This window comes from Ruditapes philippinarum, unplaced genomic scaffold, assembly GCF_026571515.1.
Source record: "Ruditapes philippinarum isolate M1 unplaced genomic scaffold, ASM2657151v2 ctg454_1_1_1_1, whole genome shotgun sequence".
Lineage (NCBI taxonomy): Eukaryota > Metazoa > Mollusca > Bivalvia > Venerida > Veneridae > Ruditapes > Ruditapes philippinarum.
The window spans coordinates 22,646-41,613 of NW_026866640.1; the positions used below are offsets into that span (position 1 = coordinate 22,646).

Here is an 18,968-nt window from a genome sequence, read left to right on the forward strand (position 1 = left end):
AAATTATTTGTTTGTGGTGAGTAAATACAAGCCCTTCATGTCCTAATCCATTAAATATAAAAGTCACTTTAAGTCAGTTACTAGTTAGTGTTGAGTTACCAAAGTTAAATCTGAAATCCTTAAAGGGAATAGATTAAATAGAGCCACAGGAGGTCTATTTCAAGATTAAAAACTTTGCTTAGGTCACCACATGTACTATGCTAATTTAGTAATAGCTGCTTGCAAAAATTGTATAAGTTACTGCATTTGATACCAAGTTTTGCAATTTTTTATCTGATTGTAAAAAAAAAGATGTTGCCATTAAATAGTAGTATTGGGTAACAATAGTGAAAAAAATCTCTATTTTAAGGGGCTACTTAAATTAGATCCAGTTCTAAACAAGACATGTTATCAAAATGTGCTTCAATAGTTATAGATTTCAAAATTGTTAGCATAAAATGTGGCGAACAGACTGATGTTTCCAAATGCCAGGTTTTAGAATTGTAATAGATTAAATTATTAACCATGGGACATTTCAGAATTCAAAAAAAAAATGCAGGACTTTTTCTTTATTCAATCTCGTAAAAATTTAAAGATTTAAGATTCATTGACAACTGAAATGTCTTCACAAACATGTCTTTAATTTTCAGTTGAAATTGAAATTTCATGTCAAACATTTCTTCAAATAGAAGCTGTTTTATTGAAAAGCTGTGTTTATTTTTATTTTAAGATAATCTCAAAATAGTTTGTAGATCCTAGATCGGACTCTATGGCAATGGGTAATGTACAAGTATTTTATCGACATGCAGTGTATAGAGTGCATGACCCTATCTGTTAAATCCAGGTTTTACAGCTGTTGGGATTGATAAACTGGTGTTTGTAAAGAGATTTAAGCTATCAGCTGATATGGTAACCAATCTTAAAACCAGCATAATATAAATCATCAACATGTCTCATAAAAATTTCAGTATTTTAACAATTCAGTCATGTAGAAATTGTGTATTGAAGAGAGAAAAAAAACAAACATTGGGAAATTCAATACTGATTTAAGGTTTTTTGCTGACAGTTATCTTTCCACATGTCGTAGGGTTTGTGTAGGATTAAATATTTATTGAATAGATTTATATGTGAAAAAAAAGCATAAAAGATTGAATGAAATACTATCCTCTGAAATTTATACATAAATTTTCTTTGTAATTGCAGCAATAAGATATTTAGATTGTACAAAAGTCCAAGCAAATTTGAGGAATATATTTTTAAATACTAAATGATTTGCTAACACAATAAGTTTAAGGCCATGCAATCCTTTATTTGGAAAATAGTAGTTAGTCAATTACATTTGTGCTAAGAAAAATAGTAGTTAGTCAATTACATTTGTGCTAAGAATTTTGTCTATCAAGTGCTGAAAATTTGCTTTCACTACCAGCTTAAGGCCAAACAAATTTTTTTTCTGTAACACAATTGCAGTCAGTTATGGCAGAGGTTCACACAGAACTAGTATAAAGACAAGCTAGCCATTGCAAGTCTACAGTCTGAACAGAATTTATATATTGTGAGTTGCTCAATTTTACCATGTCTGTCACTGACATTAACAGTGGTCAGTTTCAATTTAAAGCATGATGGGTCTGTTTAGTACTAAAAGTGGCGATATCAATAATGGCAAGCTTGTTCTTACCATACAGAGGCCCCCTTTCTCCTTCCCCCAACCCCCCACTCCCTCCCAAAATCCCTACCAGCTCATTAGTTACAGCATCAGATTTGTAATCCCAGGGATCGTTGGTTTGATCCTCAGGCAAGACAAATTTTCTCTTTGACAATTGATCTCAGATATTGAATATTGCAATCATTTGTCGTGTCACTGCTGATTCTGAAGTCATGTGGGATTAGCTGTGGACAAAATGTGTTCTATACTGCTTCAAATTATCCAGGAAAGCCAGCTCGGTGGATCTACTGCTGAAATATGACCCAAAAAATGTGTTAAAGTCAACAATTTAAACAAAAAACAAAAAAGTTAATTTCTTAGCTTATTTTGATAACAAAAGCCCTCACATGAACTGACTGCACCATTATATTCAGTCGTTTCGGCGACTGAGGCGCATTCCGAAGGCATTTTGCTGCATCATTCATTTACATCAATAAAAAGAACTTGAATTCCACAGCTTACTTAATTCAAGTTTAACGAATATCAATATTCTATCGATTTTTTCTATTTCACGGTTATTTTTGACTTGTCGCTGCCATTTTGGATTCTGATACCTGTGTGTTATACGCGATCTGAATTGGACGTCAAAATTTGGCTCGTCCAATCAGATCGCGTATTCACACCAGGTATCAGGACTGCAAAATGGCTCTGGCAATTCAAAAAATACGTGAAACAGAAAAAATCGGAAATGATAGTGATATTCGTTAGATTTGAATTAGATAAGCTGTGGAATTCTAGTTCTTTTTATTAATGTTGATGAATGATGCAGCGAAATCCTTCCGAAATGCGTCTCAGTCACCGAAACGACGATTTCCCGTGTTCCACATTGTTTGGCAAATGAACATATAGTAAGCTTTTCACCTTTCTATAACTATAATTTTGATAGTGGAAAAATTTTTTTTTTATATAATTTCATCGGTGGTTTTGTATTTGGTACCTTATAGTAAGCCTTAGAGTGTTGAATTTTTTTTTCAGGGTTGTAGTAGGGGTCCAGGGGCAGATAGGGGTGGGGTGTCCAAACACTGATACTGCCGCCTGTGTACTTACTTAGCAATTTGTAAGGGTTTAAATACAAAGAAAAACAAAAATTATGTATAGGCACATCTAGGACAGGATGTTGGAATTATCCATTACCATACAGCTGTAATAATGAGCATGCTTATTTGTTGTATAGTGATTATTTAACATGAACATTATTCATCACCATCAATCTCTCAGGAAATGCAACATATTGTAGCTTCAAGGATAATAACCTTGGTTCTATGATACCTATATAAATACATAAATTAAAGGACTAGTTTGAAACACAAGAAAATAAACCTTAAAAAAATAATTTTATACTGTAAACAAATTTGGGGAAACATATTAGCCAGCTTAAGCCTTAATTTTAGTTTTGAGTTTAAATCTTAGATGCAACATAATGGTGAAAATATTTAGTCATGGAGGTGAATAAATATTTTTTGGGAGCAGGATCCCTTTAGGCAAAATGCATTATGGTTTAAAACATAAAAAAAGTTTTGATCAATATCCTTTCACTCAAAAACACATAAAATGAGAATTGCAAAAAGGGGGCAAAAACCCCTTATGAGGGCAGCACCATTTGGAACATTTAAGGGGGAGGGGGAACACATCACGAGCATAAATTAAGGGGGGCCAAAAACCATTTAGGAAGGGCCATTTTATTTAAACAATTTAATGAAGGGTTAACCAAAACAGGACATTTTATCTTTTTGGGGAACACACATTCGTGAGCATAAAATGCAGGACACATTAGTGAGCATAAAATGCATAACACATAAGTTCAAGCATAAGTAGCAGGGGAAACACACATTGGTGAGCATAAAATGCAGGACACATTAATGATCATAATTAGCAGGGGCAACACACATTGATGAGCATAAAATGCATTACACGTAAGATCAAGCATAAGTAGCAGGGGAAACACACATTGGTGAGCATAAAATGCAGGACACATTAGTTTAAGCATTAATAGCAGGGGCAACACACACATTGGTGAGCATAAAATGTGGGACACATTAGTGAGCATAATAAGCAGGGGCAGCATACATTGATGAGCATAAAATGCAGGACTCATAACTTCAAACATAAGTAGCAGGGGCAACACACACGGGTGAGCATAATATGCAGGACACATTAATGAGCATAATTAGTAGGGGAAACACAGATTGATGAGCATAAAATGTGAGACACATTAGTTTAAGCATAAGTAGCAGGGGCAACACACATTGATGAGCATAAAATGCAGGACACATAAGTAAGCATCATAAGCAGGGGCAGCACACATTGATGAGCATAAAATGTAACGCACATTAGTGAGTATAAGTAGCCAAGGTCTTGTACAGAATGAACAGATAAACGATTTTTGCTGAGTGTGCAAATTAAGTAATTATGATGTTTATAAATCAGACAGGTGATTCAGAAAAGCCCTATCTACCTTGTTAAGAATATAATTTTCTCACTTACATACAGATATCAAATTCACAGGAAGCACATTAATATAAACATGACCAATGGCAAAGAGGTTCTGTAAAAGATGTATTAAAATGTACAATGAGATTTAAAGGAGTAAACATTCAAAGAATGATTAATTTTGCAGCTATGACAGTGTTATACAGGGCAGGAAGTGCAAAGGTCTTAGCTGTGAGCAATTGTTAATAGATTGTTTTTATACTTCACATATTCATCTATTTTGTCCAATATCTTTTAAGGCCTGTCAGTCAGACAACGTGTTTCCTGTAACTTGGACAAGCGGTATATTTTTTTTATAACTAAACTTAAGATGTTAGATTTTGTTAATAGTGTTAACTAGCAATTTGCATGATTTTCCAGTGGTAAAAGTGCCAGAGATTGTTATTGTATAGTACCAGATGGATGGTTTGTCTGCAGATTTATGGAAAACAATTGGCATCAGGTGAACCCCTACAGATGTAGGGTAATATAAGGGATGGTTTTTTTGGGGGAGGGGGTTCATTTTATTTTTGGCCCCAGGGTTGATACTGCCTAATTGAATTGAAAGTACATGTACTTCACTGTCATAGCTTATGTATATAACATTGTATTGATGTTGTTTTACATTCTAAAATTTGATATTTGCAATGACAAAAAAATTGTAGATAAATGAGCAAGAAATGATTAAATGGTAAACAGAAAGATTACAGCATTTTGCTGATGTTGTCATAGTAACAGATTAATAGAAAATTAATTTCTATTAATCAGGAATATACAGAAATATATATTTAATGTTGTACATATTAAAAGAGAAAAAATGCTGTGAGTGATGGTGGTAAAGAATTATTTATGCAGTTGTAATGATTTGTCTGCTATAGGTTCACCACCAGCTTATTGCCGTCTGTCATGTTCTCAGGTTAATTAGCTTCTTAATGAGGAATGGAATCTCTTACCAATGATACCAGTCCAACTTGTGCAGATTTAATGAAGATTTCTGATTATAATTTCCTCTGACCAACTGATGCAGCTAAATATTCCATGAATCAAGTCTTGTGACAGCTTCATTAATATTGTCTTGGCTTGTTCCAGTCAAGAATGATGATTCAACCTCTTAAACTATAACAGATTATTACACACATGATCCATCCATCCATCATTGAATTTGTGTAAGATCTAGCCAGCCCTATCCTCCTCCCCTCACCACCCCAATGCATGTACATTATATATTTGACTTTAAGAAAGGAAGTTAATATTACTGTAATGTAAGTTTTGAAGGGTATGAATTTTCTATAGATTTTATCTTTTAATAACCGAGATCTGAGTTTGAGCTCAGAAAAATTTCTTAAGAACCCTCGGTCCCTAGTTTATTCCAGGAAGTGGCCTTTTTGAGTGTCTCAAATATAATTAGTCTACAAGTAAGCTTAAATACCAGAAACATAATATTAATATCAACTATAGCCTGCAAAAGACCGTCCTTACTTTATACTGATGACATTAGAAAGTATTATCACAATAATTATAAATATATTACGCAGACCTTGCATATTAAAACGCAAATATTTGAAATCAGGATTTTGCCTGTAATTTTCTGCAGTATTATAATGTATCCGGAAATTCTGTAGATTGTGGTTTGAAAATTGAGCATTTTCTAGAAAGGCAAAAAAGGTAAAAATCAATATTTTCATTTGCAGTCATTCCATGATTTATACCTTCCAGCAAACATTATCTTTTAATTATCAACAGCATGAAGAGTTTGCAAGCTTTAAACCAAGAGTTATCTCCCTTTAACCCTCTCCCACACATTTTAGTCTCATTTATTACATCTCCATGGTTAACAAACTTGTATAGTCCAATATCGGCCAAATAAGAAAAGGACCTAGTCTGAAAACTCAGAAATGCTTCATTTATGATTTTACCAAAAACTTGTAATATGCAAGGAAATCTTTATTCTGTTATTTTCTAAAAAATATGAACATAATTATATAGCTGTCTTATATAAGTTTAAATGGAGGGAGAAAAAGTTCCGCCATTTAAAGGTTTCTCATTGTCTGAAATGTGGCTGAAAGTTTGGCACTATATATACGTCACTATTATGTCTTCTTGTCAGAGAAGGCTCGTCACAATATAATTGTCAATCTGAAATATAATACAGACAGCACATCCCTGAAATCTTGACAATTTTTCCTGTTATTAACCTTTGTTAAGCTGAAGTTGTATAATAATAGACTTGTTGGAGTGATTTATTGAAGCTTGAATCGGATAGATTTTCACAGCTTTCTAATTAAAACAGTCCAAACGTTTTAGGGAGTTCAATTAAAGGAGATTCAAAACTTGAGCTATCAAGAACCTGGTGTCGAGATTGCAGGAATAGACAACCAGGATAGTCTCTATACTGGTGACAAAGTAAGGTTAAAGGTTAAAAAATAGATAAGATGTGGGTGGGATAAGTGCAGCAATTTCAAGGTATTATATAATCAAACTGGGATTAACTATGACAGTGATTAAATGTGACATGGCAAAATATTCATTATGGCTGTGTTCTCCAGTATTTAATTGGAAAATCTCAACACATCAAAGTCCCATATAGAATAATGTCCTGATTTGGTTTGTTACAAATTGTCTGGTTGTCAGTAGAAATGTCCAGTTCTAAATCACATAGAAACCAGTCTGTAGGTCCTAATGACCTTTCAATTTAGGAAAAACCTCAGGTGTCTTAAAGAATTTGAACAGACCCTAGCTTGATTTAAGCCCACAAAGCTATGTGCTGATATAAAATGAGGCAGAATTTCTACTCCCAGGAGATAGAAAACAAACATCATTTAGTCTACTTGATTGCAATCCCTAATGATGCTAAATATCTTATATGGACTTGTCCATTTTTCAGTATGAACAAAACTGTTCATCATTTTTCAGTAAGTATAACAACTGGATAACAAATGGTGCAGACCATGATCTGAGACAGCATGGATGTGCTGGCTGATCTTTGGTCTTCACTGGTTGCATTCAGTGTATTCAGCTGCTGCCAGTCCGCTTAAGATAAAGGGCATGTTATATACCTACATTACTTTTAGTTTTGAAGTTTTATCCCATGTCCACTTGCAGAAGTTACAGTCTGAGACCATCAAAAAATAAATGACAAGAGGTCAGTAACATTTCAGTGATTGGCTGACTAGAGGTGTCTAGGTAATTAAAGGACAGAGATAAATGAAGACTTATCATTGAAATTATTGATTTGCATAAATCAGACAAGTCTATACTGGGCTTGAGTTGCAATTGTGGTATTGTTTTGTCCCCATATGATAATAGCCATGGATATGTGCAACTTGTAGATGGGGACATTTGATGGGTATTTTACCTGATCAAGTTCTGTCTGTCCTGAAGGGATAGAGAATAATAAAGATAATAAAGAATAAGTAAAACATGTATGTTATTTTGCTGTTATTTCAGGAGATAGAGAAGATGATGCAGTTGAACATCTCGGCACCAGAGGATGAGATAGAGAGGGTAAGCATTCCTTCTTGTATTTACATACATTGAGTGTGTTTTTTTTAGCATGATTTTGGGGAACATAGGGAACATAGATTTTTTTACTGAAAAGTTATATTGCAGTTTTTCTTAATTCTTAAGAATTGGGGAAAGAATATGACACAGTATTGTCTAAGATAATCCAAAAAAATACTCGTTATTCATTCAAGAAAAAAATAGTTTGCAAAGAAAAAATCTTTTTACAAGAATTACGATCAAACCTCAAAATAGTGCAGTTTGGATTGACAAAGCAAATTCATTACCACTAACGTATCATCAATTGATTGTTTCTGGAAAATCACTTTGATACTTGATATAGTAAAGAAATAAAGTTTTGACTAAGATTTTATCAATTTTTTATAAAAAAATGGATATTAACAAAAACACCTGTTTTACTACATTTGTTTGATGGCACTTACATTTATTTGATGGAATAAAAGGAAAAAGAGCTAACTCATGGCCTTGACTTATGACAGCTGAAAATATGACATACCTGCCTCATTTTATGCATGGCTGCATAAAGCATGAGTATGATTATTTGTAACTGTTGCCCAGAATTGTGACATGATCTTTAGTTTCTAGTAGTCAGATTGGGTAGAAACATTCATACAGGCCATCCATACATAAAATGCTTGTTTCCAAATCCTCAATTAAGTAACAATTTATTGTTTGTCATTCTCATTCTTTTTTTGGCACAGGAGTTATGTATTAACCTGATTGCCCAACTTTTGTTTGAAGCTTATTTCCTACATACATGGTAGGATTTATGTATTATTTGATACAAAATTTAATGTTTGCCACCAACTCACCACTAGACATTGTGTTAAGTACCTGAACCTGGTCCCTGTGGCCATGGTCAAGGTCATACATAGAAGTCAAAGGTCAGATTAAAATGAGCCTATGAAAAATTCTTTTGAATTGTGGGGTCATGTAAGATTGTTCACAGTTTTAAGATTTAGTGTTTCCAGCATAATGTAGGTCAATATATGCAAGGTCAAGGTCACCAGAGATGAGCTTTTATGATGGGTTTATTTGGTGACAAATTGGTATTCTTGTTATGTAAAGATTATATGATATGTGTAATAAAGATCAAATAAATATTTTGATTTCTATTACAAAAATGCCCATGCAGTTTTTCAATACTTGCATTTGAATTGATGGTGTTGGTAGCATTCATATAGCTTTTGATGCTGTAATACTTTAATGAAAAAAACAAAACAACCATGTTCATAAATTCTGACAAATTTTTATTGAAGAAGCGTGTCCTTAAATTTTTGTGTTTTTTTTTTAAGCAACCAGCTCTTTGTCCTGCTGTTGACCTTTTTGTACTTATCCATAACTAGTACCAGATGCTTTATAGCTATATAAAAATACTACATCTTACTGAAACAGTTTGTTTTTCTTATACAAACTTTGTACGGAAGTCTGGAAAAAGAAAAAGGCTTTCCAACATGCTATGATTGAAAGCAAGTGTTTTTAGCTCGACTATTCGAAGAATATGAGAGCTATTGTAGTCGCCCCGGCGTCGGCGTCAGCGTCCGCGTCGGCGTCTGCGTTGGTTAAAGTTTTTTGTAAAGTCAAATATCTCAATTATTACTTGAGATATTCGATTGAAACTTACAATACTTATTTATAGTAACAAGGTACATCAGATTGACAAGTTGGATAACTCTGCCTACAATATTGACAGAATTATGCCCCTTTTTAACTTAGAAATTTTGGTTAAAGTTTTTTGTAAAGTCAAATATCTCAATTATTGCTTGAGATATTCAATTGAAACTTACAATACTTATTTATAGTAACAAGGTACATCAGATTGAGAAGTTGGATAACTCTGCCTACAATATTGACAGAATTATGCCCCTTTTTAACTTAGAAATTTTGGTTAAAATTTTTTGGTAAAGTCAAATATCTCAATTATTGCTTGAGATATTCAATTGAAACTTACAATACTTATTTATAGTAACAAGGTACATCAGATTGACAAGTTGGATAACTCTGCCTACAATATTTACAGAATTATGCCCCTTTGTAACTTAAAAGTTTTGGTTAAAGTTTTTTTGTAAAGTGAAATATCTCAATTATTGCTTGAGATATTCAATTGAAATTTAAAATACTTTTTTATAGTAACAATGTACATCAGTTTGCAAAATTGCATAACTCTGCCTGCAATATTTGCAGAATTATTTGCCCCTTTGAAACTTAGAAATTTTGGTTAAAGGTTAAAGGTCTTCAAAGATATTTACTTGAAACTTTACACATGCACTTAGGGTCATAATTGGAGGGTCATAATTGTATGTACGCTCCCTTCGTCACTGACCAAGTTCCATAACTCTGTCTTGCATTAAGGCTGATTCAATTATCCCCTTTTCTACTTAGTCTCTTGGTTAATGTTTACATGCAAGTTTTACATATCTCAATAACTATTAAAGATATTAATTTAAAACTTCACATATGCATTTAGGGTCATAATTGTAGGTCACTGACAAAGATCCATAATTCTATCTTGCATTTAGGCTGATTTTTCTCCCGTTTTTCAACTTAGAAATTCATGGTAAAGTTTTGCTTGTAAGCTGTTATCTCAATAACTACTGAAGGGTTTGTGCCTTTTTTGGGACAATTTTATGCATTCATAATAATAAAGCAGTGATTTACTTGATAAAACATCTTAATAACAAGCCTTTGTACCTTTTCTGTCAAATTTATGTATTCATAGGTAATTAGTATTATTATACTCAATAAAACACCCTTGTGACATTACCTTCCAAATAGTCAAGCCAATACTGTATAATTAGACTCTCTCTAAGGCCTATAACATGAATTTATAACAAAAAATTAGCCCTTTTGTGAACTTAAAAAATTTAACATTATCAAGGCTCTTTAACTATCAAGCACTTAGAATAGTCGAGCGTGCTGTCCTACAGACAGCTCTTGTTTTCTTCTCTTTTTTTCTTACAATTTTTTTGTTTAAAAAAGAGATATGGGGAAAAGATTAGTGCTGTAGATAAATTAATGAGTTATCTGGTTTGAATTCAGTTAGAGGCTGTTAAATCAGCAGCCAGAACAGCATGATGGGATACACGCGAACAAACGCGAGCGTGGGAACCGCAACTTTTTTGCTGGATGAGTTCCAAACAAAATATCAAATAAGAGACATACTTCTGCTATTATAGTAAATGCTTAGGTAATGGTGGAGTAATCATTATGAAATGTGATGGATGTGTCCTTCTTAAATACCAGAAAATTAATGCTAGAAATTGGTAGTTACGTTAAAAATTAGCACTTAGTAATACAGATGGTAATAGAGCTGGTAAATTTTAGAGTTTACATAAATTTAGACATTTCCTTAATAAAATGATGTGATCTAGTAAGAAAATTAAAGAAAGAGTGGATTATTAAGAACTTTTGCCTGTACCTTACTATTTTAAAAAAATGATCACGGTTTTAATTGATGTCATCAAAACACAGAAGATGTTTGTTTTTTTTATTTTTAGCTATGAAATATAATTAATTTATGAGAAACAATTAAAGAAAGAAATAGTCTGGCATAATGGTCTTTGCAAATTAGGTGAGCCCTGTATGGCTGAATAAGGTTGTTATTTTCAAATCACTTGGCAATCACTGCTGTTACTGAGGCTTGAATCCCATTCTATGCTCATTGACCTTTTCATGTCAAATAACAGCAATCAAGCTTTAGGGCATAGTTTGCCTTGTGGTTAGGGTGTCTGTTTCTCAACCCAGGGATCATGGCTTTGAGCCCTACTGGATTTTATGATAGGACACTGCAGTACTGGTAAGGATTGTGAAGGGAGTAGAGAAAGGTTGAACTATTTCAGCTTAAATTTCTATCACAAACTAAATGTAGATATGTTTAAGCATATATGATTACAAAATGCAAGTAATATAACATTTATCCTGTAGACATTACATTGTGTTAGTACAATAAGCAAAATTGTCAAGAGCACTTGATAAATGGTTGATACAGGAGACTTTAAAGAAATGTTTTTCATTTTATGCATTTATCATTAATTTATCATTAAAAATTGTCCTAAATTTGAATGTTTTAAATACCCAGAAATTAAAGCAATGACAACAAGTTTTCTTTTACATGTGAATTAAGTTTTAGGAAGAAAAATGCTTAGCTAAGCAGAACTTTTGTGTTGAAAGCAAGGTTAATAGTGTCATGCAAAAAAAATTCAAGTTGCTATTCCTGATCATGTAAAGTGCTGCATATGTTTCAGTGAAGAAAAAGATTCACATTATCATACAATTCTCTGGATTTTCATGGTGGTATATGCATATTTTGTAAAAAAAGGGGGTCTTTGTGGGCAAAAGGTTTAAGCCGCTGGTTTGTCACAACTTGTCCTTAACTGCATTATGTTTAAATCCTATCAGGGACTTTTTTGGATTCTTCTATAAAAGGAAGCTATGGACGGTTGGGGATTTCTACTTATATGCCTGTTTGTACCTGGAAAATGATAAAGTCTTCCTCCACCAGGGAAACCCAGGATAGTTACCATATATATCACCATCTTAAAACTGGCCCGAAAAAAAAAAATATGTATATATATAAATTATAAAGCCTCAATATTTCTTGTGCATCATAATATATCCGTATACTGTAAGATGAAAAGGAAATCACAAATTAGTTTAAAGTTATTTCAGTTATTTTTCACTTCAGTGTGGCAATTAACATTACTGCAAACCTAACTGCATTGGTGCATTGATAATTAGTAATTTGTATTAAATATTAGCTAAGAGAAATGTTACCACTTTATAAGTTTGATTTTACATGTAAGCCATAGGCCTTTCGGAGTGGGTTTTTTTTTAGGTTTTCATTATTATTGGACGTTAGGTGTGTGATCAGACCCTATGATTTATTTTAGTGATGTCTTGGCATTTGTAGAACAATCTTTATCTTCATTAACATGACAAATATACTCATAATTATTTTCATCATGTGTATTGCATGAAATAACTTAACATCACAAAAGGGATTTGAACCTTTAAAAATTTGAAGGGGTCTTGGATTCAAAATGAGTTCCTTTAAGCACTAAACCACATTGACGATATTTCTAATTGCAAATTAATACAATGATGTCAGGTAATTGTTAGTGGGCGTATGGATATTGATTCATTGTGACAGTCAGAAATTACTTTTATTATATTGTAAGGAATGAATTATTTATTCAGTTTAAAGTTTGTTCATTTTCCCTGAAATGCTTTATGAAAATGCAAACAAGTTTGTTGCAAAGATCTGTTTATAGATAGAGCGGCTAACCTGGCTGGTCAAGTAGGTAAGGCTACTGTCATACAGGCTGATTGTTGAATCTTACAGAGGTTCATATTGAAACATCTTATGACTGTAAATAAGTACATAATTTTGTGAATGATAAATCATACAGGCAATAATTGCACTTAAACAAGAAGTTTATCTATCATGCACATTACAAGAAGAATTAAAGATTATATATTGCACAGTTTTAAAGTTAGATGCAAACGGATATAGTTGTAAATCTCATTAAAGTTGGCACCAATTAAACTTAACACACCTTAAATTTTTTAAGCATGAACCAAAGGAATTAAAGGAAATATTTGGTGTAATACAATATGTGAATGATGTACAGCTTGTTAATATGCTTAAAGCAAGCCTGTTGGTGTCTATAGAATCTTAGCCTATACATGTACATCCAGTGCAGACCAAGTTTTTTTAGCTGTCAGGCCTAAATAATGCCATCTAATCATGGTCTGCAGTGTTAACTATTCTGTCAGCCAGATTTTAGATTTTAAAGAGTGCATTCAAGATATTTTGTGTTTTAAATATTAACTTTAACCTGTGTGAATATGTCTGATTATTATTTGTGTGGCTCTTCTTAATGATTTTAAACTAAGAAAAATATAAAGCAATGATATATCGTTCACTAGTACCAAGGTCATAATCAGCATATCTCAAATCTTATTCCTGGAAATTGAGTCAAAAGTGACTCAAAGATGTGTATTTTTTTTGTTCCGGAACAATCAAGGTAAATTTCTGGATATACAGTTGAATGAATCACTGCAGTTATAGCAAATGTGCTTCATATTTTTGTCCATTCATGATATTTTTGTAACATTATAAATCCTAATACCCTGTTGAATTTCCTAAAAATACAAAGGGCGGTAATTTTAATTGATGCTGGTTGGTTATTTTTCGCCCATAAAAATGTATCTAGTTCTTTTTCCATTATAAAGATGGTTCATGTTCAAAATACAGTTAATTTCTGTTGGGATCTATGTGAAATACATCATGTTTATATATAAATCTTTCAGCTTATAGCCTGAGGAAAAAAAATGTGACAAAACTTTGATTAAATAAAATGGTGATGTAACTTGCTGTACAGAAAGAATTAGTTATCACTGCGTAAGAATAAAGTCTCTCATTGATCAGCCACTTGTCAGGAATTCATAAATTGACAGCCCATTTTATACTATTAGTAAAGTCACACAAGAATTGCCTTTAATAGAAAATATTACAGACAGAAATAATGGGAAGTGGGAAGATGTAAAATGTCAATAAATAGGTGAAGAAAATCAGGTGAAAAAATATGATAGGTTAAGATTGAAGACTTTTATGGACTGTCTACAAAAATTTATATTTTAAAAGGGTACAATATTAATTTTAAGTTTGTCTGAAAACTGTAAATGAACTTCAGATAGAGAGATTCTAATGAACAATTAACAGACTAAAACTGTATTTTAATTGACAAATTGTTTTGTTGTTTTTTCAGTCTATTGAAATTCCTGATGGTCATAGAGCTCCAGTACCGGAAATCCGACACAGTGGCACCAGAAGCATCGACACCCAGACACCGTCCGGAACCCTGGATGACCGAAGTTCCGGTAGCCCTGCTAGTCCAGCAAGCCGTCCACACTCCATTAGTCCAGCTATTCCAATAATGGCCGGTAATTTGGAGAATTCACCAAGACCGTCCAGTAACTATGATTCCTCAGGAAGCACTCCACGTGATAAATACGACAAAGATACAGGTCTGAAATATTCTGTTGATTTGATTGTTGTTGTTTTTTCTTCTATGTTTGCTTATTTGAAAATTTAGTCACTACACCAGGGTTCCCACAGTCAGGGAAAAGTCAGGGAAAAATGATTTTTTTTCAAGGTCAGGGAAAAGTCAGGGAATTTTGAAATTGGTCAGGGAAATATGAAAAATAAGCAAAAGTCAGGGAAAAGTCAGGGAATTTTGTAAGAGAAGAATGTTGGTCAAACTGCAGGTAGCAAAATTAGTCAAGGCTAAGGCTGAGTTTCTTTGATTATTTTAGGTATCTTTATAATTTATTTATCATTATGAGCATCTTTTTTATTCTTGTAAATATCTAACTCTAAAAAATAAGCTTATGTCTGAAATTTTTTGAAATCTTTTGTCATTTTGTCATACTTTAACTTAATAGTGAAGTAAAAAATCTTCTTAAAAAACAGTCCAAATTTATCCAAACTTGGCAGGATTGTTCCATTGGTAAAGGGCTTCCAACTTTGTTAATTAAAAGAATTTGATTCGGTGCAAGAATCTGGTTTTCATGGCAACCAAAAGAAATGATAAGAAGAAAAAAAGATTTAAAAAAAATCTTCTTCTAAAGACCCACAAGGCCTAGAGCTTAGATATTTTGCAAAAGGCATTGTCTATTGGACATCTGACAATTGGCCCTTTCTTGGGGGTCATTGATTTTCATTTTGCACATATAGTAAAAAACTCCTAAACTATCTTACTGTCTGAGGGCACAAGGCTTAGAGCTTTGATATTTGGTATATAATATCATCTATATATCCCCTACCATTTAAGTTGCTAAAATATTGCCCATAGCATCAAAATTGAACCACCCAAGGGGTCTTCTCTGAATTGACAAAGGCTATAGGTTAGATGTCTAGCATGAAAATTTGTGTAATAGACCTATACCAAGATTGTTAAAATTATAGCCAAGGGGTCAAAATTGGCTGATTCATTGATTTAAAAATATTAAAAAGTCTTCTTTTAAATTTTAACTATCTAAGGAATAGGTAATGCTTAATTGAAAAGATAGCATTTAAGAAAAAAATGTAACTGTATTTTAAAGTTTAAAACAGTAAGTAAAACAGTAAATACCTATCAATCAATGCACCATATATGGCCTTTGTGTCTTAACATTAGACACATCTGCACATTTATTTTCAAATGTCATGCTGAAATAGACCTTGACCACGAAATTCACTAGACACAACTGCATTATGGCAAAGTTCAATTGTATAGTACAAAAAAAAATCTACTTCTGTTATATTGATGCAGTGACATAGCATTTTTACACAAATGCAATCTTTTATATTTTGGCCCCTCCCCATACAAATCAGTGTTATCAATGAATAAGCATGCATTTTACTTGAATAAATGTAAGTAATCAATTAAAAACTTTTGTTTTAACAAGAAACAATAAGACAGGTAATGAAGTGGCTTCATGAAAAGCAAATTGTCGGCAAAGCTAATAATACTAGTATATACCAGAAATTATACAAAACTAGCTGTCAGGTTTTATAAATACTTTTCATTTTGGATAAATGTACTCGTGAAGGTAATCTACACAAGTAGCTAATGACAATTGTTGCTTATATTCATATACATGTATTCTGTATCTGAAATAATTATAAAATAAAGAAAGGGAGGAAAGAGGTTGGCTAATATAGGGAACAGGGGGCCAGCATATAAAAAAATATGTTTAATGCTCTAAAGATTGTGAAAACTTGACGTGTAATTAGTCAGGGAAAAATGATCTTGGTCAGGGAAAAGTCATGGAAAAGTCAGGGAATTTTGATTTCTCTTCTTTGTGGGAACCCTGTACACAGCGTCACCTTAGTGCAGTAATGGATGAATTCCTTTTAAATTATATAAGAAGTTAACCTGTTACTGCACTAAGGTGATGACATACAGTATTAAGTCTCTTATATAGAAAAAGTAGACAAGACTTTGTTGTGGCTCATATTGTTGAATCTAACTTATCATTTTTATACATAGAACATAAATATAAACATGATAAAATATGTTTACAAACTGAGGATTGATGTATTATCTTGAAAGGATATTTTGTCGCTTTCATTTTAACCAAACAGTATTGATTAAGCTCAGTAGTGAAAAAAGCTTGTAGCTTACTTAAACCACTCTTCAAGTACACTTCCTGGAGCATGAGTTATATGGGAAAACTTGTGGTGACTCCAGTAAGGCTTGAATCCTTGTTCCCCAGGTTGACACACCATAGGCCACCAGGCCTCCTCTATCCATCCATGTATTACATTTTACAAAATCTAACCTGTTACTATGTCACTTTTGTGTGTTTAGTTTGATAGTTTAAATACTGGGCATTCTTACAATTTTGTTTAATGCCACTCTCCAGCACTTTGTTAGACTTAAGTTCTGGTGCAAAAAAATGTGTATTAGGTTTCAATCTCAAGAAGGCAGGGCATTTTTTGTCAAAATTGTTAAGGGGCCTGGACCTGTTCATTTTGTGAAAAAAAGCGTGATTTGTCGTAAAATTGTGAAAAAAATTTCCATATTATTTGGCATTTAGCAACATTATGAAACCGGAAAATCTGCTTCAAGTCGGTACTTTAACCCGCTTAACATGTGCTAAAACCATTTAACTTGATTAAAACTATTTCTGTGTTCTTGAAATTGGCGTAAATCATGTTTTACCGGAAGGTAAACAATGTATTTCAAAGACAAAGTCCCAATATTTTGTGAAATTTCTTTTGAAATTGTGAATTTTTTTCCGCCACTTTGTGAAAAAAAAGTGCAATTTTGAATTGTGAAGGGGCCTTATATCAGCCCCTGTTAAAGAAGAAAAAAAAGCCCTGGAAGGTATTTTTAGTGATGTTCTCTTGCAATGAATTTCGGCTAAATTTTAATACAAGAAATGTACCAGACTCTGTATATAGTATAGTTGTTAATATGACTCATTGTGTGATCTAGATATCAATGTATAAAATACCAATATTCCATACTATATATAATAAGATCATGTTTGTATATCGAAGTTACCAAACTATTACTGGTTTCAATACAACATAAATCTTAAGTGACTGAGAGCGGACAGATATTTTTGTTTGTTAGTTTTAAATATTGTCCATAGCTTGCACACAGTTGTAAGCAGTGTTATTATGAATAGATTAATTACGAGGTGACAAGACAAGAGTGAAAAATGTCCTTACCTGTTTACAGGTATACAAGGGGAAAATTGAAACCAAAATCATTTGGATCGAATTGCAGCAGGGAAAATGGATATGCATAAAGAAAGTGTGATAACAGAATAAAACAATGATATATTATGCCTTGTAATTGTTGTACTAGAGAATATCCAGGCATTGTCACAAACTGAGACATTAATCTCAGACAAAAAATGTTATGTCCTCTTGCTAGAAAAAAAACCTCGAAAAATGAGTATTTGACACAACGAAATTGCTAAGATTTGCTTAAATATAATCACTGCCATAATTGTGGTGTATGCAAAAATAACTTGATATATACAATATAGGGATGCTTGCTATATAGCTGCCAAGTCATTTGTCAAGCCCATTTTCTCCTAAAATAACTTATTGAAGTACATTTACAAGTCTTCCACTAAGCCTTGAAAGTGCTTGTACTGTATTAAGAAAATGAAATATATCTTTTCAAGCAGATTCTATTTTATCAACAGGTGATAGTGAAAGTCCTGATGTTTGCCTAAAGAAAACTGCAAGTCCTAAACCTAACAAAATAGTGCGCGAGCCTCCTGATGGTTGTGAAATTGTCAAGGCCTTCGACGAAGACAGGTAAATGATTAATAAACCTTTATATTTCATGCCTATGTACTTGCCTTTTAACATTGGAAAGCTGTTGAGTACTAGTACCATGATATGCACAGTATGTGTGTATTTATCTGGGTGTAAAAAGGGTGTACACTTGGGTCTGAAAACAACTACCTGGGTGTATATTCAATAAAAGGTTATTTAAGAAGCCTTTGAGAAATCTTTTGTGTCATGGTCTAACTCTCAAAGACTATCAAAGGTTTTCACTTTACACTTGAAATGCTTGTTTTTCAAGAATGTCTTGGTTATCTTTTTCGTAAGGTTACATTTCTGAAACACTTTCGAAAATATTTTATTGAAATCTGGAGGGTTTTTTTTCAGTATCACATTTAAGATGATAATAATAATATCTTTCTTTAAAAAGGGGTAAAGATTTCTAAGGGGAAGATAACCCCGATAAATCATTTTTGCTTAATTATTTGAATATTTCCCTTT

The 18,968-nt window shown here is 32.6% G+C and overlaps 1 protein-coding gene across 1 annotated transcript in view; it reads left to right on the forward strand.

The window, feature by feature from the left end:
* LOC132733181 (glucocorticoid-induced transcript 1 protein-like) overlaps positions 1-18,968 on the forward strand; it is a gene marked incomplete at its 5' end in the record, with an annotated part of 40,290 nt that overhangs the window by 11,825 nt on the left and 9,497 nt on the right. Inside the window, 3 exons of the mRNA XM_060719780.1 lie at positions 7,598-7,654; positions 14,443-14,701; positions 18,383-18,497. Of these exons, the coding sequence (XP_060575763.1) occupies positions 7,598-7,654; positions 14,443-14,701; positions 18,383-18,497 (431 nt within the window). The remainder of the gene's footprint in view (positions 1-7,597; positions 7,655-14,442; positions 14,702-18,382; positions 18,498-18,968) is intronic.